This window comes from Ictalurus furcatus, chromosome 11, assembly GCF_023375685.1.
Source record: "Ictalurus furcatus strain D&B chromosome 11, Billie_1.0, whole genome shotgun sequence".
Taxonomy (NCBI): domain Eukaryota; kingdom Metazoa; phylum Chordata; class Actinopteri; order Siluriformes; family Ictaluridae; genus Ictalurus; species Ictalurus furcatus.
In genome coordinates, this window is record NC_071265.1 from 18,250,468 (window position 1) to 18,273,323 (window position 22,856).

The following is a 22,856-nucleotide window of genomic DNA, read 5'->3' on the forward strand; positions in this document are numbered from 1 at the left end:
TTTAGTACATAACACTTAAATTCCTTTTAAATAATGTGAAAATAAAGTGCGTTTGTGTGCGTCATATTTTTGTTTGGATGTGTAATACACATGGCCGTACCATGTATAGTAACATTTGTGTCAGGAATGGATGGGAACCCGATTTAACATAACTAGTAACGTTTGTGTCAGGAATAGATGGGAACCCGATTTAACATAACTATATATATTTTTATGACCTACCTCAGAGAGTTTCATATTCTATGTGAAAAGAAAGAACGTGTGTGCAACTTGTGTGGGGTGTCTGGAATACATATGGCCGTACCAGGTATGGTAACATTTGTGTCACGAATGGATGTGATCCAGATTTAACATAACCATATATATTCTTATGACCTACCACAGAGAGCTTCATATTCTATGTGAAGAGGAAAAACATGAGTATGCAACTTGTGTCTGTGTGGGGGGGGGGTGGGGGAACACATGGTCGATGACCTACCACAGAGTGTTAGAAAAACATGAGTATGCAACTTGTATCTGTGTGGGGTGGGGTGGGGTGGGGGGAACAAATGGTCGTACCAGGTATGGTCACGATTTGGATGTGAACCAGATTTAACAAAACTATATATATTTTTATGTCCTACCACAGAGAGTTTCATATTCTATGTGAAAAGATGTACCAGGTGTGCGCAACGTGTGGGGCGGAAAAACACACATGGCAGCACCATATATGGTCACGAATGGATGTGATCCAGATTTAACATAACTATTCATATTTTTATGATCATGACCTTTGATCTAGATATAGAGAGTTAGAATGTGTATCTTTTTGACCTTTGACCTATACCTGTCAAAACTACGGTTACAATATATACAAACTATCTCTCTCTCATGCCTTTCTTTAGTAATGGAGTCTTGCGGGGTGAGAGGGAGCAGTGGAGTGTATTGCCTATTATTTTCTCTGTGCCGCTGCCTCCAAGTGTTTCTGGAGCTCTTTCCGAGTGGTCCTTGGCTCTTGGGGTACTCTTCTGAGTATTCTCCTGGCTCCCTGGTCAGAAATCTTGCGAGGAGCTCCTGTGTGTGGCCGGTTGATGGTGGAGTGATGTTGCTACCACTTGCGGATAATGGCCACAATGGTGCTCAATGGAGGATTCAGAAGTTTTGAAATACTTGCAAATGTGTCACCTTTTAAAAATGTCATGTTCAAACTGTCAAAAACACATTTTAACCAGACTGAAGTATGCAGCGGAAGCCCCCCAAAACTGTCTGCCTCTTAAAGGTGATTTCTTTAAGATACATTTCCTTATGAGAACGAATCCAGGCAAATGCTTGCTCAGCATCTGGCACAGTAGTCTGGCACCGAACTCAGTTTTTTTAAAATAAGAAATGGCCTTGTATGACATGTTGCAGATGAAACGTTATTCATCATAAAAAGGCAAAGCAAAAGAGAGTTTATTAAGCTAAAGACCAGCTCAAACGTGCTCTGAGCTCAATACAAACCATCTAAGCACACTGCAATTAACATCTACTAAAGACATAATGGAAGTAGTACACAGACTGACTTAACCCTTACCCTTAGAAATATTTTTTTAGTGGAATTAAAGAAAATAAAAGCAGGTACAAAATATGATTAATTAGATGTTTCAATGTTAGATCACAGGGACCTGATAAACATAGATAAACATTTCCCCTGCAAAGTGCTGCATAATAAAACATTATCAAGGTGTAAATAAGTCCTAATCTCTATGCTAGAGAAGTCGATAGGATGCCTATAGGTAATATCAACTTGATTACAGTAAAGGACAGTCAGACTGTCCAAGAGAATACTGCCTGTAAGTACACACACACACACACACACACACACACACACACACAAGGCCCCTTAAACCAGAAAGATACTGAGACAAACTATGTATAAATGAACAATAAATCAAGATTCCCAGCCTAACTGACTGCTGGTTTCTAGCCCAGGAGAGGGTTTGAGTTAACACTCAAGTAAGTCTTTACTTTGCAGATGTGCAAAGGGTTTGTGTGTCTGCTTTACAAATATATATATATATATATATATATATATATATATATATATATATATATATATATATATATATATATATATATATAATATTTGGTATTTCAGACACATTACGTGGGTTTTTGAATCATATTTTTCTGCAGATCTGGCACCTTCCCTGTTTTAGAGTTGCTGCTGGTGTTGCTGCCGTTGGAGTATCATGGGGGTTCAGCCTGACTTTGAACAATGGTCAATCACTGCTGATATCACACCAAATGATAAAGGCATTGTAAGTGCTTACATCAATGATGTTGAAAAAAACCACCATCCAGCTGGAAATATTGTCCTACCAGTGTGAGCATTCCAAAGACTTGTTGTTGCTTCACCTTTGGACCTGTATGCTCATGCCCAATATAGGCTTGCAGGAGTGTCTGATTTATATCTTTCCATGTTTCTCCATACACCGGCCTCACCTCTATATTTGTCATGTCAAGAATGACATTTTTTATTGGAGGTGAGATGTATAACTCAAAAGCTTATTTGAGTTCTGTAAAACAGCTGGCAGCATATCTGGTGTGGCCTGGAAGTATTTTGATTGTATTTTCCCAACTAAGTCTGTTCAGTTTCTCAGGTAGAGACACAGACCATAACAATTTTCCATTTTTAGATGAGAAGGTGTCTGATCTACATAACTAAGCAATAGGCTGTTGATGGGTTTGAGATGCTTCAGAAGGGTCAACCTAATAAAAATCACTCTCAGAGGAGGATCCCTCATAATCAGGGTTCTCCACATTGTCATTAATCTCAGATTGATCACTTTCCTGATCACTTTCACTGCTACAAAGGTACATTTACGGAAACCCAGTAGCAGAAAAGTTATTTTTTGCTTGTCATTTTCACAACAGAGAGAGTACAAGAGAGAGAAATGATTCATAAGGCTCCGTCCTCCCCTTTTTATATACTTGCTCCACCCCCTGTTCTGCAAATCACAACTAGACTTCCCATAGGTGGGCATATTGTGGGGGGGCATCTCCCACTTTCCCACACGAAACCAAACAACATATAGGGTGTGTGTGTGTGTGTGAGAGAGAGAGGGGGGGGTGGGGGGTGGGGGGGTGGGGGATAGTCAGCGTTACCCTTAACACCAGACAGAAACTAAATGCAAAAGAAATTTTATTACATTCAGTAATATTTTTTTAGCTGGGGTCTTTGAGACCCCAAACAGAAGTTATGTATCAATTTTTGTAGGGGGTGTCTGGAACACAGTATCAGTACAAAATTATTGTTTATTTGTAGATCCCATAGAATTAGGAAAAGTCGTGAAGTATCAAGCTGATTAAAAAATTGTTAAGTATGTTTTTTAGCTGTTAAAGAGGTCTCAGGGACCCCAAAGAGAATGTAAGGGTTAAAGTGTTAGGAGATTTCCTGCTCAGGTCTGCAAACCACCTAAAAGGCTGAATTTATAATATATTTTTGAGTGCGCACATTTATAGTTCTTTTTTTTTTTTTTTTTTTTTTTTTTTTTTTTAAAGACATGTTAAATGTGTTATAGTCAACATAATGGAGTTTGGCATGCATTCATTTTAAATGGTATTCATGTATACATTTTGAATGATACTAATTGTGTTCAGTTACAGTAATAAATTATCACATTATTGCTATACTCCAAGTTGAATTCTCTGTATTACTATAAATTTGGAGATGTGGGATTCTGATTAAGAGCAGAGGAAATGTGATGTTTTTGAGTTAATTCACTCTTTCCTGATCGCCACGAGAGGGCACTCCAATCTGAGACATTTTGAGAATAGATGAAGAAACAGTGTTGTGGCAGCCATCCTGACTTTGTGTGTGTTTATAAAACCGAGAATACAATTTCCAGCTAATAATCATTAGCATATTGATGCAAACATAACAGTCATCATTCTCATCATAATAATCATGATCACTGTCATCATCATCATGATCACAGGCCATAATAACGTGACTAGCATGCTCAGGGGATTGTCGAATCTCTCCATGAAGGACATGGAATCTCCTTTTTCAGCTGTCCAATTCCCCTCTCCACTACAGCTCTTGTTACATTGTGCGCTCTTCATGATGCAAAACAAACAAACATACAAACAAAAAACAACGATAAATGAGTCAGGAATGCACTCAGTGAACAAAATTGGTACTTTGTCTACAGTTCAGTCCAGTACAGTACCTGTTATAGTTGACCTGCTGTTCCCCTTGTGGTCTTCTGTAAGGGGTGAGAAGGCAATGTTTTAAAGAATATCCCATCCAGGACTAACATAATTTTGTTTGAATAATCCAGTGAGGCCACGCTGGGAAAGAACTCGAGCATCATGTGTTGATCCTGGCCATTTTGGCACAAGATCCAGGATCTTGTAATTGGCATCAAACACAGCTTGAACACTTATGCTGTGAAGTCCTTTTCTATTAACTCCAGGGAAGCCTGCAATCCTCATAAAAGCAGCTTTCTTTTGCTGTATGGTTTGAAGGCCAGTTGGGAAGTCAATGAACTGGCTTATATTGTTTGGTGTGGTTACTGCCACAATAGTGGTATTTAAGACCCTGTTCACTGTGGACTGTGATGGGCCCAAGTCATCAATGGTGCACTGCTGTATTTTTCCAGTCGCCAAAAAACACAGAGTCATTATTACTTTCATAATTAACTTTAATAATTACTTATAAGTGGGCAAAAAGCGCCCTCTAGTGGCAATGGAGGATCATTTTGCCGACATTTTGTGTAATATGGCATTTAAATTGTTCCTTGTAAAACATTTTGCCTTATTCAGTAATTGTGTTTTGTAGCTATAATACATTATTATTTCCAAACAGCTACTTTGTATTTTCTCAGACATGAGTTTTGCCAGGCAAAACATATTTTGAAACCTCTTTTGTCTGATAGCATATTTTCATGTTTTTGCTGTTTCACTTATTTTTGCTACAGTAGTCTTGTGATATATTAAAATGTTTTATTATAACTAGTTGATATTTAGTCGGCTGGCTCTGTTATGCAGTGGGAACCTTTTTGCTGAAATGGTTTGGGTCCATTTGTTCCCTTGGAAGGAAGGGTCGCTGCAAATTTTCATAATGTTATTTTGACCGATCATTTTGATCCTTTATATGATGAAACATTTCTATTCTGATGCGAAAGGTGTCCCCATCCATAGAGCATGAGGGTTCAACAAATGGTTTGATGAGTTATATGCTACACTATATGGCCAAATGTATGTGGACAACTGACCAATCACACCATATGACTGTTTTGAACATCCCATTCCAGATTTAGTCCCCTATTGCTGTTATAACCTTCACGCTTCTGGGAAGGCTTTCAACTAAATGTTGTCACATGTCTGTGGGGATTTGTGCTCATTCAGCCACAAGGGTTTTAGGAAATGCAGTTAGTGTACCAATTTCATACCAACCTTTATGGACCTTGCTTTGTGCACAATGGCATCATCATGCTGGAACAGGTTTGGGCACCTTAGTTCAAGTGAAGGGCAATCTTAACGCTACAGCATACAGTGATGTTCTAGACAATTATATGCTTCGAACTTATGGGCCCACATATGGGTGTGATGGTCAGGTGTGCACATACCTTTGGCCATATTATGTTTGTCAGTCTCACAGTCATCAGTTCTCAACTCTATTGAATATTTCTGATATCTGATATATTTCTGATCACTGTGCCTTGGCACTGATAAAGCTGATGAGTCAGAATAGGTTCACTGATTTGCACTGACCCTTTCCTTAAGTGGACCCAAAGCATGCCAACAAAATTCACTCACTGCATAACAGAGCCACCGGTTTTTACTTTAATTTGTCACTCCTCTGTATATGTCCTTTGTCATATTGTCTTTGATAACCTTTAAAAAATTAACCTGAAGATGCCAGTGTGCTTCTTATTATGTAAAGTATTTACCTCGACTCTTAAATACTCGCGATTTGTAAAGAAGCAAACTTTTTCCCCTGGCTGTAGTTTCAATAAGTGTCCAGGAGAGGGGAGCAAAGTACTGATTCTTGGTTAAAGTCTCAACGTCAGGAGTACTGAGTTCTACAATAGCAGAGGCGATTCAATTGCGATCCAATCCGAACTATCCAATCCCATCCAAATATAGGCTACTTACTATGTAATCTGTTAGTAATCACTTAGCACGTGTTCGGACAGATTTAATTCGCAAAACACTGAATGATCATGGGCTAATTTTTTTTTTGTCAATTTGCATTTGAGGATTTATTTACTATTGCATAAATGCACAAACTACACGTTGCTACAACCGTTCCTGTGTGTGTATTTTGGCGCCGAAGCGTAATCACGTTGGACTTATTGACCATGCATTAACTTTTGCTTTTTATTTTTCATTAGATTTTCCCTAATGCCAATGCTACAGAAAAGCTTCAGTAATAAATGTAGTAGGTTAGTAGCTTGGGAACAGTTCGGATGGCAAATAAAGTTCGCAAGCAAAAAGCATCTAAAGCTTCGATTCTTGGACATTTAAATGATCATTGATTTAATGATGATGATATAAATTGTCCTTGACTTGAAATCAGCCAGTTTTAGTCTTTTCTTTCTTGGTCATGCTGGGAATAAGTTTTGCCTGATTTTCCTCGTTTTATCATTTATTAAATAAACTTGCGTCGGGATGTTTGTAACCCAGTCTACATAATTACAAATAACAAATAATTGGGAATTAAGACTGTACGTTTTGTGTTTTGTTACTTTTTAAACTATAGAATAATTTTCGACTTTCGCTTACTCTATCTATCTATCTATCTATCTATCTATCTATCTATTTACATTCAGAATATGCTTTCTGGATGAAAACGTTCACATTTACATTTGCATTTACATTTATGGCATTTGGCAGACGACCTTATCCAGAGCGACTTACAAAAGTGCTTTGAAATCTCTATCAATAAATACATCCTGATACTGGTTTTCACTAGGTCATGGACTAAGAATACTATTAGTCTAAAATAAAAAAAAAAACTCTGTTGGGGAGATAATATAGTAAGAAAAGCACACAGACAACACAGTTATTTTAAAGATAAAGTGCTAACTGAAGTACTTCATGAGGCAACGTTTATCAGCAAACTATACAAGACTTGCAACGCATGTTTATTTAAAGGGGAAACAACCTTTGGATTCACTGGCCTCGCTGCCCTGAGCACGTACCTTGTAATGATGTTAGTAAAAACCGCTGAAATCAAACAAACTAGATTAAGTAACATGTCCCACAATTTCACGGTCGTGGCGTTACGACCACGTGCCTCGTCTGATTTGAATGAAGCACCGCATTCGTCATTTGGACCTATTAGCTCGGTCCATCGTCTTTACGGCCTTCGCTCAGGTGGTGCAGGTTTCGCGCATGCGCACAGAGAGAAGTCAGCAGCCAGGTGTAGTCAGCGATAACACGCACTTGTGATCTCAGGCATTAGCTCTTACTCGGAAAGGACTGTACAGATATCTTTACAGATGTCGTTATTAGAGAGGCTGGACTGGCGGGTAAGTTATTTTTCTTTGTGAATAATGTATGTGTTTTTCATATTAGCTACAAAATGCACACAACTACTGATCCGATTTCTGTGTCTTGTCGACCCAATTTTGAAGTTTTATTTGTTATCCGGAGCATCCTTTGTTGGGATTAGCCTGCTACCTGTTCTAATCAGCACTGACTGTTTGCACAATTAAACGAAACTATGTTAAGCAATATAATAAATGGGTTTTATTTAATAATAATAATAATAATAATAATAATAATAATAATAATAGTAATAATAATAATAATAATACACAAACAAAATATTAGTATCTTCACACTTTTGCACATCAAGTAGCCTATATTTACGAGGACAAGTCTGGCTATGGGTTTAATTAATTGTTAATTAATGGCTAAGAGAGAACCTAGTCCTATCATGTAGTTAATGGGATTATAAAGTATATGAATTAAATATTTTATTCCAGCCCATTTTCAGTGTGTGACATATAATGAAATATCCTGGTGTCTCGGACAGAATTTTGACTTGTTTAGATTAAATTATCCTCGCACGCTTCTCCATTAGCCAAACTATTTGGTTTAGATTAAACTGCGTGAGAGAAAAAGAAAAAGTTTAAGTATGGAGACAAATTTTACAGTCAGAGTTGCCTTCATAAAACCAGTAAGGCCCAAGGCCTTCTCTGTTGTGCTGGTAATACCAAATTAATATATTGGATATTACAAATTAAGATTAATATATAGCTTATCACCTGCAATATGAGTTGGCTAAAAACATAAATATTTATGCTAACAATTATAGCCATTAATAAGAAAGAATTAAACAAGTATTGATAAAATTGTTGATAGCCGAAATCCGCTGTATAGGTTTTACAAGTTTAATGACAAGTTTCACAGCTAGATCCAGTAATGATCTAAATAACATGAATATATTCAAACCGAAATGCCAAGCCATAGGTTAGTTGCTGTTTAAAAATATTTAGCATTCTTAAATCGCACAGCTATTTTAACCAAAACTGTATTTAATTAAAACAAGTTAAATATGACTATAACGTAGCCCATTTACATTGCTTTAGCAACATGTCTTCCTTTATAATTAATTTTTACTTCGTTGTAACTTTACTGCTGGAAAATGTAATTAATGTATTATTATTATTATTATTATTATTATTATTATTATTATTATTTGCATTTTTTCAAATTGGAAAAAAAATAATCTATGAAAAACGTTTCTTTTAAAGAATGTGTAATTATAAATTAGGCCTAATGAAGTAATTTAGAAACAGACGACACTGCTTAACTGGTAACCCTAGATTAATAATAATAATAATAATAATAATAATAATAATAATAATAATAATAATAATAATAGCGGTCAATTTGAAGAAAGGGGTTATTTGATATTCTGCAGCTTGTATGCGAAAACAAGCAAAAGTCGCAGAGGCCGCGGAAAAGCAGCTCGGCCAAAACCAGTAAAGATTAGAGAGGGGATCTCTGGTGCTAAATGGTTAAGTGAATGCAGATCGGAGTTTAAGCTCTGGATACTCAGACAGAGTTTAAGAAAGTTCCGAAGAATTGTTGGAAAACATCACGCACAGTCCAAACATATTATTTACTACATTTAAACAACAACACCACCACCACCACCACCACCACTACCAACAACAACAACAACAACAACAACAACAACAATAATAATAATAATAATAATAATAATAATAATAATAATAATAACAACAACAACAACAATAATAATAATGTGATGATGATGCCATTACAGGCTATAAATAATGTAACAATCAATAATTTATTCTTCAATAATTTAAAGTAATATATAGCTTCTGAGCAATAATCGTATCAGGTATGCCGATTTTTACATTTTCTTTTAAGTTTTATCGAACGTAAAATGGAATCTCTGGCTGGTGAATAGGCGGACAGCGCGCTGATTGGTCCGTTGTTTGTGCAGCAACCAATTGGACAGTCCATTAGTGATTACACCCGGTGAAGTCGCCGCCCACCCGCGGTGTCTATGCAAATATAGTGGCGACGCTTCCAACTGGATAAACGAGTCGAGTACAGGACAGGCTTTCGTCCGTCAGAGGGAGTCCACTTTCTTAGTTTTAGAAGTTTCACACTTTGTTTGTAATTTGTATCTGATCTTTTTTTTTTTTTTAATCTCTTTTTACTCGGTCCGTGATTACTTTGGCAGTCGGAAGAGTCGGTGTGAATAGTTTGTTCATGCGGCGTTTCAGCTCCTCTAACTCCTCTCTCTGCTGAGACGCGGCAGCTCCGTGGGCCAGAGTTGATGCCTTTCTTCACCGTGTTTAGTGTGCCCCCTGGACTAAACTGTAGGCGACGAGCATTTATCTTTTCAAGTCTTCGTGTGTAAGGCCTCTAAGGTTGAAATTCTGTCAAAGAAATATGTTGTGGAAGTTGGCAGATAACGTGAAGTACGAGGAGGATTGTGAGGTAAGTAAAGTAGGAAATGAAGACATCGGGAGAAAACCGTGCGTTTTTCCCGTAGCGTCTTGCGTAAGCGCTGATTTCCTGTTTCGCATTAATGTTTAAAGTTCTAGCATAACTACAAATTGTTTAAAAAAAAAAAAGTACATGCTTAAAAAGCTGCTCATCCACATACCTGTTTAAACCTTAACACTTAACAGTTCTTATGATTAAGATCATGTTAACGCAAAACTCCCAGGTCCGTGTAATGCTAAAAGTTAATGAAATAATCGGCCTAAAAAACAAAAAACAAATAGCGTGTTATATTTTGCTTTGTAAAACGTAACAGTTACCATTTGAATCAGTTCCGCTACCTGATGGACTTTAAGTACTTTACTCCATGCTGTTTTAATTTCCCTGCTGTTCCACATCACCAGCAAATGAATAACCTAATTAAACTCATTTATATTTAACACCGCCGATGTTTAATTACCAGGTTTCCTTCTTCTAAACGAAGAACAGCCCTCCTGATTCACTTGGCTATTGACACAACGCATTGGTGATAGCTGGTTAGGTGTCGCGCGCGCTTTAGCGGTGACAGTAACAGTGATGACTTTCATCAGCACAAAGCACCTTTAACAATAACGACACAACACAAGTCCTGCATTATGTACCGTGCCGGCCTCCTTGATTTATTCTGTGTGCGTGTGTGTGAAAAATTATTTTGTGCTAAAATGTGATCTTTAAAAAAACAAAAAACAAACAAACAAACAAACAAAAAAAACCCAACAACAACACATCATGGCACACCCATGTCTCTATGACACAGATGTTACAAAAATAAATAAATAAATGGAACAGTTTTTTGTTTTTTTTTGTCAGATATTGACAACGTTTCTATCCTTAATTAGTCATTAACATGGATTTAATTAATCAAGGATTAAATGGCGTTTCATTCTTTATTATTATTATTATTATTATTATTATTATTATTATTATTATATTATCCATAGCTAATTTCTGTTTATCTTGAATAATGTTCAGTTTGTGAACTTTAGAAGAATGGTATAGCCTTTATTGTGACTTTAGTACAGTGAAATTAATTTCGTTGCATATCTCAGCATGTTGGATGGAGTCAGAACACAGGATCAGCCATGACACTGAACCCCAGAGCAGAAAGGGATCCTCAGGGATCCAGCGTTGGCATTGTGGCAGTACCAGGGCTTGAACTCATGGCCTTCTGTTCAGTTGCCTAAAGCATTAACCCCTTTTGCATTTTGACATAGAAGCTATTGATCTGTATAATTGTACCCTTTGTTGGAATTGTTTCCATTTTTTTGTAGTTGACATTAATGAGACATTCTCAACATTTCAGCAAGAGAGGCACGATGGCAGCAGTAATGGAAATTCACGGTTACCGCATCATCCAGTGGTTAGTCAGCCTCTCTACAGTCCGGCGCCTTCTCTATCACACTCAACAGGCTCTGACTTTCAACCGCCATACTTCCCCCCTCCCTACCAACCACTACCTTACACCCAGCCGAATGACCCCTACTCTCACCTCAGTGACCCATTCAACATCAACTCTATCCACCAGTCCCCAACATCTAATCAGCAACAGCCGTGGCCCGGCCGTCAAAACCAAGACGGGATTGGACCGCATGCTCGCAGTGGACTCGCCACTCAGATTCTAGGCTTAGAAAGTAGACCATCCAGTGTTCAGAGAGATGGCTTTAGGCGGCCAGAGTTGCTACCTCCACATGTCCATGGACTTGAGTCAGCAATGGGCGAGAACATGGGATTGCATGAAATGGGGCAAGGACTCGATGATGTCCAAGTGAGTGTTCCTCATCCAAGTGCTCAGAATCTTTTAAATAGAGCAATTAGACCGTTCTTTTCCATGAATTATTGCTTAGCTAGAACGAAATTATTTAACCAGAGACACACACATTCCTATTATATGAGACAGATAATATTCTAATACATGTAAGAAAACGTGTAATCATTTTTACATTTTTATTAATTTGTCTGTGTTTCAGCATGTGGATGATCACAGTATTGTAACTGCTGACCAGACCGTCATCAAAAAAGGTTGGTTTGGTTTTCTTTCCTTGCTGAATGGCAGTCTTTTCAAATGTCTGTTCCACTCTTGCACAAAAACAAGAACAAGGGTGATATGATATCGAATTATGGCTCTTGGTTGCTTAATTTCAGTGGAGTTTTTACTACTAATAATATTGTTTTTATTAAAAAAAAATAAGTAGAGTGCCTTAATAACGGGAGATGCAGGGATGCACGTACAGCATAAATTACTGCACCCAGCCCCGATGCATTGCACAATGAAAATGTGAATAGGAAGAGTTGAGGAAGCTCTGGTTTAAACTTCACCACTAATCCTCTTGGCCATGTGCTCCATTTAACTAATCTGGGTTTGATCCTCGCTGCATTGTAGTTCTCGTTCAGGCTGAATGGAAAGACAGCAGGAGGAATCTTCTCAAAATGGCACACAGACCGACAAGTTGCGGAATGCTCGGCTGGCTCAGAGAGGAGAGGCCTAGGCCATCTTTGTTGTCTAAGCTTAATTCTTTTTGCTTTTTGAATTGGCGTTGAGTGCTGTCAGAGTTTAGCGCCTCAGTAAACTCACGCAAAAGGAGAGAACGTGAAACAGCAGCTCTTGGGGTGGGGCACCTTTGAGACAAATACAGTTTGCTCAGTCATTTGTTGTGACAGGAAATATTTTTAAGTAAGCTTACAAAGACATTTTTGAAGGTCTTGTTTTAAACTTAATGTGAATATTTAGCATAACATTTTTTAATTATCAGCTGTAATTTAACCCATCTAAAGTTTGTGATGATTCTTCACAAAGGTGAGCTGATATAACGAGCTAGTAAAAGATGTAGTTAAAGTTTTATCTACATGAAGTTAAAATTAATTTTGCCTAGTGAAATAAATGTATCACAAAGTGTCCTGAAATGGAGAGACATGAAAATGATGAGTGCTCAACTAGTCATTTATATGTGATTAATTCTGGTATGAATAATTAGTGAGTGGGTGGCAGCTTTTATTAAAAACAAAACAAATAAAATCAACATGAATTTGGCTTGTTACACAAGATTGTATTTTAGGGATGGAAAAGAACGTATCACTGAAATCTTTGGGAAAATATTTGGCATTGCTATTTTATACAATATATTTTTTTCATGTGTCTGATCCATGGGAAGTTCTCACCACAAGCAGATTTGACATATATGGCATACGTTATAGTCAGTCAGTAATTTTGAGTTTCTTTTAACTCTGGAACTTCTTTGACGGGGGCAGATTTGCACCAATACTTTTAAAGACTTGATTACAGTATGGATAACTTTGGCAGAGTGTGGGCTTCTGTGGTTTAAGTCACAGTTTTGGTTTTATTATCCAAATGACTTTTTTTTACCATCTGAGTCAATGATCTCAGCTTGGGCACAGAATTGAAGGTTTAAAAGCGATGAGCAAAAATATAATATCATGACATACCATGTGCATAACCACCACAGACAATATTCAAGTAAATGACAGGCTTTACTTGTTTTAAATTAGTCAATCAGATCAAAGAAGGGTGGATTGCTTTGACAGAAATTGAAGGTTTCCTTAGTCTTATTATGCAGTGGTAAACATTTGAAAACTGAAGATAGACTGATTAAGTTCAGTTTTCAGATGAAGCATATTTTGGCCAAGGCTACAGTGTTGTGCAATATAAAAATACGTATTCTAATTATGCGATGCACAGCACTTGTGGTAAAACTGTCATGTGATGATAGAAGTTCATTTTGAGATGCTTGATGAGACAGTAGTTAAAAATCTGACTATCGAATCATTGTGCCAGTGAGCTTGCTAAGTTATGTGGTTTCTTAGCAATACTAGTAGTGAAAGACATTCCAAGATGACATGACAGTCCTAACTACATTTATGTTAATTAGTTGCTTCCTATAAATGTAATGAGCCCACATGCTTACTGCAGTCCAGTTACTACATTTCAGAGCCATGAAAAGGAATGCTAACATTTATGTTTTCTTTGAAACATACATCCTTCCACCAATATTCAGTATCTGGTTATGGCCTTGTAATACACAGTACACATTATGATTTGCTGAGTATTCCTTAAAGTTATGTTCAATATATGGAAATGTAGTTACAAAAAATGTTTGGTGAAAAATGAGGCAGATGAGCCTGTTTGTATGTAAACTTACAGACACATCAAAAGTGTTTAACAGCAGTTCGTCAGCAAGGATTATGTCTGTTTCTCATTAGAAATGCTGACTTGCAAAACAGCAGTGTCACATAAAAAAACAGCAAAAAATGCAATGAAATGGAAAAAAATCTAATAATTAGGAAAAAGGATAATTTCATAATGTTCTGAATTGGGTGAGACTTTGTAATGCTAATTTAATACTATAAGACCACAATTTCACAATTTTTTTTTGCCTGGTGATTTTCTGCCTGGTCAGTGTTAAATGTGGCCAATTCCCATCCACTGTCTGATTCCAGTCACTCCAGGAGGGTGAGAGCTAACACACACATCCTCAAGGGACCGCAAACTGTCCGGTTGTTTGTGTGAGCTCACAGTGTCCAATAGTGCTGAACTACTCACAGACAGCAGTTGGCTTGTTGGGATTCAAATTTGGGTCCTAACAACAAAGCACAACCTTCGTATGCAGTTACAACAGTCGGCAGTAGCATGATACTCTCAGAAAAATGTATTGTGTCATAATTCCTTAAAACAACAACATATTGTCAGCATATGTTCATTTTGCAGACTTGTAACTTACAGAAGTATATTGTTTTATGTTGCATATTTGATTATTGATACCATATGGTTTATGTGTATTAAAATATGCCATGATGCAAATATTCATTTTGCTCTAAATGACCAGCCATCTGTGATTCTTATCTTTTATCTGTTTTTTTTTCTCTGATAAAGCCAGTGGCATGAGTAATGCCTGTTTCTCTGGCAAGCATCTGTTTTTTGCAGACTGTGACATGGAGGCTAATCCTAGGGTGCTAAATTTTATCTATAGCATTAACACAGCTTCTTCTTCAATACTTCTATAGCACTAACACTTGTTAAGAGATAAAGAAAGAGCAAGACTCTATGGAATTAATGGCTTATGGTAAGCAATAATTTATGACTAATGTGGTATTTACTTCTTGCATCTCTTGTGTAGCTGCTTGCTTAGGTGTGGTAGTTGGTGTGTAGGATGATGCACGTCTGTTTCTCATTTTAAAAGTTTCCCAAAATTTTTGAAGAGGCCACACTGTCTTCACATAAGAACATTACTTCTTAATTACACTGATATTTTCTGATGAGGAAAGTGGGGTATTTTTTCCCCCTTAACTACTTCCTGTTTGCAGACAATGGATTAGATTCTATAGCAATCAAGTGCTTGTAAAAACAAATAATAATAATCAATTACCATGCATGCAATATTGTACTGATCCCAGGTTCCCAGCAGACATTAAAAAGGAAGAGGTTATATGAGGATTCCAATTGTATTGAAAGTTTCTTTATAAAAGCACGAAAGGCTCGTTTCCACAGCTGGAGTTTCAATTTAAATGTCAGCAAATCTAATATGTGGAGGAAAGAACCCTGAGAGATACCAGATCATGGACTGAACTGGTGAACAATAACGAAACAGATGAATAAAGTGTGATTATGACAGTGTAACAAATATTGCATTTGTAGTACTTTGATTAACCCCATAAGTAATAATTCAGTTGCAAATTTAAAATGAATTCAAATATCACCCGGTCTCTCCTGTGCAGGTCCAGTGACTCATCCTAAGGGCAACCAGATAGGTGTTCCCTTCCAGAGGGAGTCCCTACTTGGTATGGTGTCCAATCCCACAGAAGTGTTCTGTTCTGTGCCTGGCCGCCTCTCTCTGCTCAGCTCCACCTCTAAGTACAAGGTGACTGTAGCCGAGGTTCAGAGACGCCTATCCCCGCCTGAGTGTCTCAATGCCTCTCTGCTCGGTGGGGTCCTACGCAGGTGAGACATGCTTCTACACAAAAATATAAAATCAAATAAATCAACAAGCAGAGTAGTGAAGTGCTGTTTTTGTAACATAATGTTACTGCCTGATGCTTGTCACTGGATGTATTAGTATTAGTGCTATAGTTCAGTAGCTGATTTTAATTATAAGTTTTAACTTGCAGTATGTGAAATGAAGAGCAGCGATATCCAATATTATCAGACTCTACCTGTCAATCATTTGGACACACCTGCTCAGAGAAGGGTTTTCTTCCTTTTTACTGTTTTCTACTAGTTAGAACAATAAGGAAAACACTATAAAATAACATGCATGGAAGTACACAGTAAGAAAGAACTGATAAATCAAGACATTTATAATTTTTTAAGTGTCATTTAAATCCAGATGTAAATAGGTGTACATGGGCAGTATGTCATATGTATATGACACTGGTAATGTATAAATATCTGTCTGTGTGAAAAGAGAAAGGCATAAGACATTTTTTTTAACTGCAGCTGAACAGTTGACCTTGTGCTAGCAAAAGGAACACTGTATTTACAGAGATGGGGTGTCACAAATCACTCCCTGCCTGAGCTCTAGAGCTGTATTTACAGCAAAAGCACATTTTTCACTTCATGTGTATATGTGTGTTATGCGTATACCTAACCTTAACCTCAATAACTAAGAGGAAGTATTTTATTTATTTATTTATTTATTTTTAAAATAAAATCTGCAGTTTTAAGCAATTTTGCTTCTGGGTACTCAAAAGGTCAAATAATAATATTTATTGTGAAGACTGGGTGATTGGGACATTTTACACTATCCTATTATTTCATGGACATTTGGTCTTCTTGGTCCTCACAATGGGTTAAATACATGTACAAACACACACACACACACAGATATTATTAAGTAGGTCATAAAGAAATTGGCAGAGGGGGTTTTACGGAAGCAGGGTGCTCATTCCTCCCCAATGATGAGTCTCTCTCTTACTCACCAATCTAGAGGACAACGCCAAGCCTCCAAGTCTAGTCATGCAGAAACCTGAAGCAGCTCAATTAAATGGGGAATGTGTGTGTGTGTGTTGTGTGAATTCTCACTGGAGAAGGTCTGGAGCTATGCTTCCATTAGCTGTTTACTCACACAGTCAGTCACATATTTAAGAAGCTACTGAAAATGGTCAATTGTCAATTGAAAATTGTTTGTTTGCAAATACCATCTGGTTAATTCAGTTATTTGACATACTTTTTTCATCACACAGGGCTAAATCTAAGAATGGTGGGAGATCACTCAGAGAGAAGTTGGATAAGATTGGGTTGAACTTACCAGCAGGTCGGAGGAAGGCGGCTAACGTCACTCTTCTGACAGCGCTTGTAGAAGGTATTTGGAGAACCCATTAGTAGCCTCACTGTGACTGTAATGTCAGAAAAGTGGCCCCATGTTAGAACTACAGTCACATTTTAATCAGTGACTGATAATATTTTGACCCACGTTGCCCTAAACAGTAGAAGTTTTAGTCGTTATGTTTATTAGAATAGTCAGAGTGTCAGTTTAATTTAGCTTATATTTTAATTCTGAAATGTTAAACAACATTCTTATTACCAGCCTAGCTTTTATTATACTTTAAACATGATGAAAGAGTTCACACCACCTGAAAGGATGTTCCCGTTGACATTTTAAGGTTCGCAAGCAGCTGCCTAAAACCTGCAGAGCGAGAAATGACTCATAAAACCCAGGCCTATAAATTCCAAAGGATCTTCTACATCGGAGCTATTTATCATGCTAGACAATGACAAGTACTGGCATAGCAACCTCAAGCATTCTCTTCTATCATAAATTGCTAACCTGGTATTTTTTTCCATAGTTCCACACTACAAATTAAACTTAAGGGCATGCACTAACAAAGGCATTAATTTCATGATACTTTATATCCAGAGTTACCTTTTGTAAAAGAATATTCAAGCCATGAGTCAGAGAGATGTTGATACATGGATCATGTGTATTATTGCCCTCAGCTATATGGATTTTTTAAAAAACTTTTCTGTATTGTTGTCATTCTCAACATTAATAGGAAAAGGAACATAACCAGAAGGCTGTTATTTAGAGACCTTCTGTGCTGAATTGGGGCTTGTTATCATGTGTTTGATTGCCAAGAGGGGAAGCTGACCATAAAGATGGAGACTATCTGTGTATTATTGTTAGACATAATGACTATGTGTAGTCTGTCAATAAGAGCCTCTGTTGGGTGTGAGATTGTTTGCTGCCTTCAGCTACATTAAACCCATTAAACACATGCAATGTGACCACTTTCCCCCGCAAGAGGAGATGTGTCTAACTCTGTTTCTAACTATCTTCGTGGTGTAATTTGATTTATTAGTGGACCTCTTGGGTTAATGTGCAAGTAATATTAGTTCAAAGAGTCCTATGCATCTGACTCACTTGTGATTAATGTCTGCAGGTGAGGCTGTACACCTGGCCCGAGACTTTGGTTATGTCTGTGAGACAGAGTTTCCCGCTAAGGCAGTGGCTGAATATCTGGGAAGACCCCATGTTGAACGCAACGAGATCAACTCTCGCAAGAACATGCTTCTGGCTGCCAAGTGAGTTACAGTCATTAACACAGTTCTATTTGTCACAGTACAAAATGAACTTCTTCAATGTACTGTTTGGTAATTACAAAAGGGTATGGATTCTTAGCTTTTTAAAGGCAATCTATTTAGAACTGTTTCTGAAAGGCAAATCCTGTGTGGGAAAGTTTGGAAAACCTTTATGACCATGATTCTCAAAGTTGAATCGAGGGGTTTGTGAAACATAGCCAGGGGATCTGTGTTTTTTAAATGTATTTTTTGAAATTTTGTTACGGTGGTAGAAATTACATCACACTATTATCAAAGTTATTTGACTGGACACTTGAATTGAATGGGTATAATCCAAATCTTAATATCTTACAAACAGGTTGTGTATAATGTACACCTGAATCTTATCATTTTTTAAATAAAATGTGTCCTCTGAGTGGAATGTTTGGGTAGATCTACCACTTCAACAAACAGATTTTTTTTTTCTCCAGTTAGCAGCGTCCATGGCTACAAAATATTTGAGAACCCTTGCTTTTAAGGGTCCCACTAAATTGTCTAATAGAACAATACTGTTATGTATTTTATTTTAAAATGCCTGTTATATTTCATCCTCATATATGGTATGTTAATATTAATATAATATTTATATAATTTAATACAATATTTAATCTTTTAAATATTGTATTAAATCTTTTTAATGTTTATTACAATAGACACACTGTATACACCTGGGGATCTTCCTGAGGGCAGTTGGCAGATGTGTATGTGTGTGCACAGGTGTGACTGCGAACACTGGACTTGATGTTCATATGACAGGCCTAAAGTCACATTTTGGGTTCATATTTACAAAAATGTGTCATTTTATTGTAACACTGCGGTTGTACTGTGTTATCCCACTTTTAGAACTGTGGTAATAATATAAGAGACTTCATGTTTTGTACTTAACACAAGTTAAAGGTTGCCCTTTCTCCACAAAGGCAAATCTGCAAGGAGTTCACAGACCTCCTGACACAGGATCGCAGTCCACTGGGCAACTCACGGCCGGTTCCCATCCTGGACCCGGGCATCCAAGGCTGTTTGACCCATTTCAGCCTCATCACACATGGCTTTGGCTCACCAGCCATTTGCGCTGCCATGACCTCGCTGCAGAACTACCTCAACGAGGCTCTGAAGCAGGTGGACAAAATGTACCTTAATGCAACTGGAGACTCTTCACAAGGCTCCTCAGATGGAAACAGCAAAGCTATGGACAAGATGGACAAGCACAGGAAGTGAAGCGTCCGGGTTGTGCTGGAGCATTTTTTGAGGACCACAGAGCGACTGGTGCCTCGTAACCTTCTTGTCGGTCTAGTTGTTAATGGCTCAGTGCCCCCTCCTTCATATTCTGGTCTTCCAGAACACAGAGGTTCTCTTTTGCTCTTTCGAGTAGCTGGGACCGATTATTGTAATTTCTGCAACAAAATCTCTAGACATATGCTCACCCAACAATATGGTGGGAGCTTTTTTTCTTCTTCTTTTTTTTTAAACCAGATACCATTTCAAGAGTTTTTTATGTGGATTTCAGCTTTTGTTTTTTTCATGAAGAGGAAGTCCCACATTTTTGATGTCATCATCATTGGTGCTGACCCTTTACACAACATGCAGAGGACATGTGATCAACATTGAAAGAATAAGTAGCTTTTTGCTTGACTTCATTTTGATGCAGTGTTATTGTACTTCTGTCTGTGAGAGTATTGTTAGCATGGATGAGTGTTATTATTCCTCTATTCATAACTAAGTAACTTCATAACTAAGTATAGATACAAATGTCCCTAAAAGCACTGAAAGATTTGTCAAGTGACAATTTGGGCTAAATACAAAATGTTCTTTCAGGGGCGTTTTTTATTTTATTTGTCCTATTAGCTTTACACCAAATGTTCACCAATTAAGATCGCACTGATGAACAAATTTGCTCCGGTTAAGTACACTGGTAACCTGCTTACTATTTGTATCCAAATCCAACAGTTTTCTGAATAGCAGAGTCAGACAGACAAATGCATGTGTGTTTTGTGTGATATTACATGTTTTCTGTAAATACACTTTTTTTATACGTTTAGATTAAATGGACTAGAAAGTTTGCTTCCACTTATCTTACTCTAAATGTAAATACTTTCTAATTTATGTTGTAATTTAATGGGATTTGTAAATACTGGTACAATTCTGGTGTATGGTTTTGTTTTCAAAAAGATGTCGTATTCTTTCTATAAATAGGTTAGTTTTTATCACAGTTGTTAGGCCTTGGGGATTTCATTTCTTTTCATATATGTGTAAAAGCCTTTTAAAGCTATAAGATAAAGAAGAATAAAAAGAAAACACTGTTCATAGTTACACTTGTTAAGTCTTCTCATTTATGTGGTTGGCTCATTGGTACACTCTAATGCTAATGCACATGCACACACACTTCTGCCAGTGAGGCATGGAGATAAAAGCCAGTTCAAGTGTAAATAAGAGCAATAGGAGAAAAATAGTACTTATACTAAAAAGTGCTATCTGTGTTACAGGTCATATCTAAACCATAAGAAATACTAAATAGCAGATGATACATTTTCACAGAAAACCTCTCGTGACAAAATGAATTAGACAAACAGATGCTAGACACACATGCCTTGTATGGATCTCCCCATAGTTTGTTTATTCATCGCCTGTAAACACAGTTCCGTATTTTCACCTCTCATCTTTCCGTGCTGTAAATGGGTGTGACAGCAAAACTGATGAGTATGAGAGATAAGATCCTGCCTGTTTTTTTTTTTTTCTTTTCATTATACTAATCCATGCTTATTCTTTCCGGGTACAACAGGAGAATTATCTGTGTCGCAATGCTTGCCAGAAAGCGATAAGAAAATATACGCTCATTCTAGCTTTTCTGAACCAACTTACAAGATGTAGAAATACACGACAGGTTGTGAAATTGCTCAGAAAGGTGGCATTCTGGGTGATTATTCCAGCAATGCACCAGCTCATAAAACATGTTTAAGGTTTTGTCATACATCTTTACAAATCTACTATTATTACAGCTTACCTATGATTATCACGGTTATTCATCTTGCCTTCTCACATCTTCCTCTTTGCACACCACAGGTGTGTGTTGTGTTGTGTGTGTGTGTGTGTGTGATTCATGTGACTGGCAAGTGTGAGCTTCTCCCTCAGAACCTGATGGACCGGCCATGTGGCTTTTGCTTATGGCTGTTTCTAACCGCCTATACTTTATATTTTTTTAACTGCGCAAGACTGAAAGATGAGCCATGCTAACTTTCAGAGGACTAGCTTTGATGACTGACTGTCAGTGGTTGTGGCATTCATTTCCTCTTCTACCTGGAAGGTGTTGATCGATGTGTTTTGAAACACACAAGCATGCACAAACTGATCTTCAGACTCCTTGCTTGTGTTTGCTAAATTTAGGCCTGATGATGCTCTCATGTTTTCTCTCTGTTTATTACACTATCTACTGCTGCATTTAGCTTTTCATCATGAAGAGATTAATAGCTTACTATACTGTATATGCTCACTATACTGTTCATTTATTATGCATTTTGTGTGGGCAGTCAGCATTGTATAAAGGCTCTTTATGCAGGATAGTCTGAAAAATAACCTGAGCTTCTGAAAAGTTTATATTAGATTAGCCCAGACACATTTATCTTTATTGTCATTGAGCAAAATACAAGTACAAAGCCAACAAAATGCAGTTTTGCATGAGATACCTAATATGTCTTGCAGAAATGTACATTTATTTTTATGGATGCTATTTTTTACTGACTGAAATAAGCAGTATCGCTTGAAATGTTTATTTGTCATGGCTGCAACCCAACCAGTGAAATTACAATATCATGGAGACCCTAGCTGACAAGATCAAAAACATATTTGGATCTAATCTGAGTTGCTCATTTTCATTTCATTTGACTGATAATTCCATTGATTAATTATGAATTGAGTTAAGGCTGAGCCTCTTATTAAGGAGAATCGATATATTATATCTAGGGATGTAGGAATGTACTGTTTCTCTGGAAAAGTAACTATACATTTACTACACCCTATATCCACTATCTGTACTGAACTACACTGCAGTTACTAATAGCTGTCTAGTTTCGGTGAGCTTGTGCCCGCTGTAGCTTTAGATTCCTATTCTTGGTTGATAGAACTGGAACCCAATGTGGTCTTCTACTGTTGTAGCCAATCCACCTCAAGGTTCAACATGTTGTGCATTCTGAGATGCTTTTCTCCTCAACACAGTTAGCATAACCTTCTTGTCAGCTCAAACCAGTTTTACAGTTCTTTGTTTCATCAATAAAGTGTTTCTGAATGCAAAGCT

At 37.2% G+C, this 22,856-nt stretch overlaps 1 protein-coding gene across 2 annotated transcripts; it reads left to right on the forward strand.

Annotated features, from left to right (window-relative positions):
* Nucleotides 1-7,360: 7,360 nt before the first annotated feature.
* Nucleotides 7,361-20,876, forward strand: tfap2c (transcription factor AP-2 gamma (activating enhancer binding protein 2 gamma)). 2 transcript variants are annotated; one of them, XM_053636632.1, is made up of 7 exons: nucleotides 7,361-7,502; nucleotides 11,309-11,770; nucleotides 11,973-12,024; nucleotides 15,733-15,955; nucleotides 17,197-17,315; nucleotides 18,394-18,535; nucleotides 19,489-20,876. In XM_053636632.1, the coding sequence occupies exons 1-7, from the start codon at nucleotides 7,473-7,475 to the stop codon at nucleotides 19,784-19,786; spliced, it is 1,326 nt and encodes a 441-aa protein (XP_053492607.1). In that variant the 5' UTR covers nucleotides 7,361-7,472; the 3' UTR covers nucleotides 19,787-20,876. The 2 variants fall into 2 exon arrangements, with proteins under 2 accessions (XP_053492607.1, XP_053492606.1); XM_053636631.1 differs by lacking the exon at nucleotides 7,361-7,502 and adding an exon at nucleotides 9,235-9,960.
* Nucleotides 20,877-22,856: the final 1,980 nt, after the last annotated feature.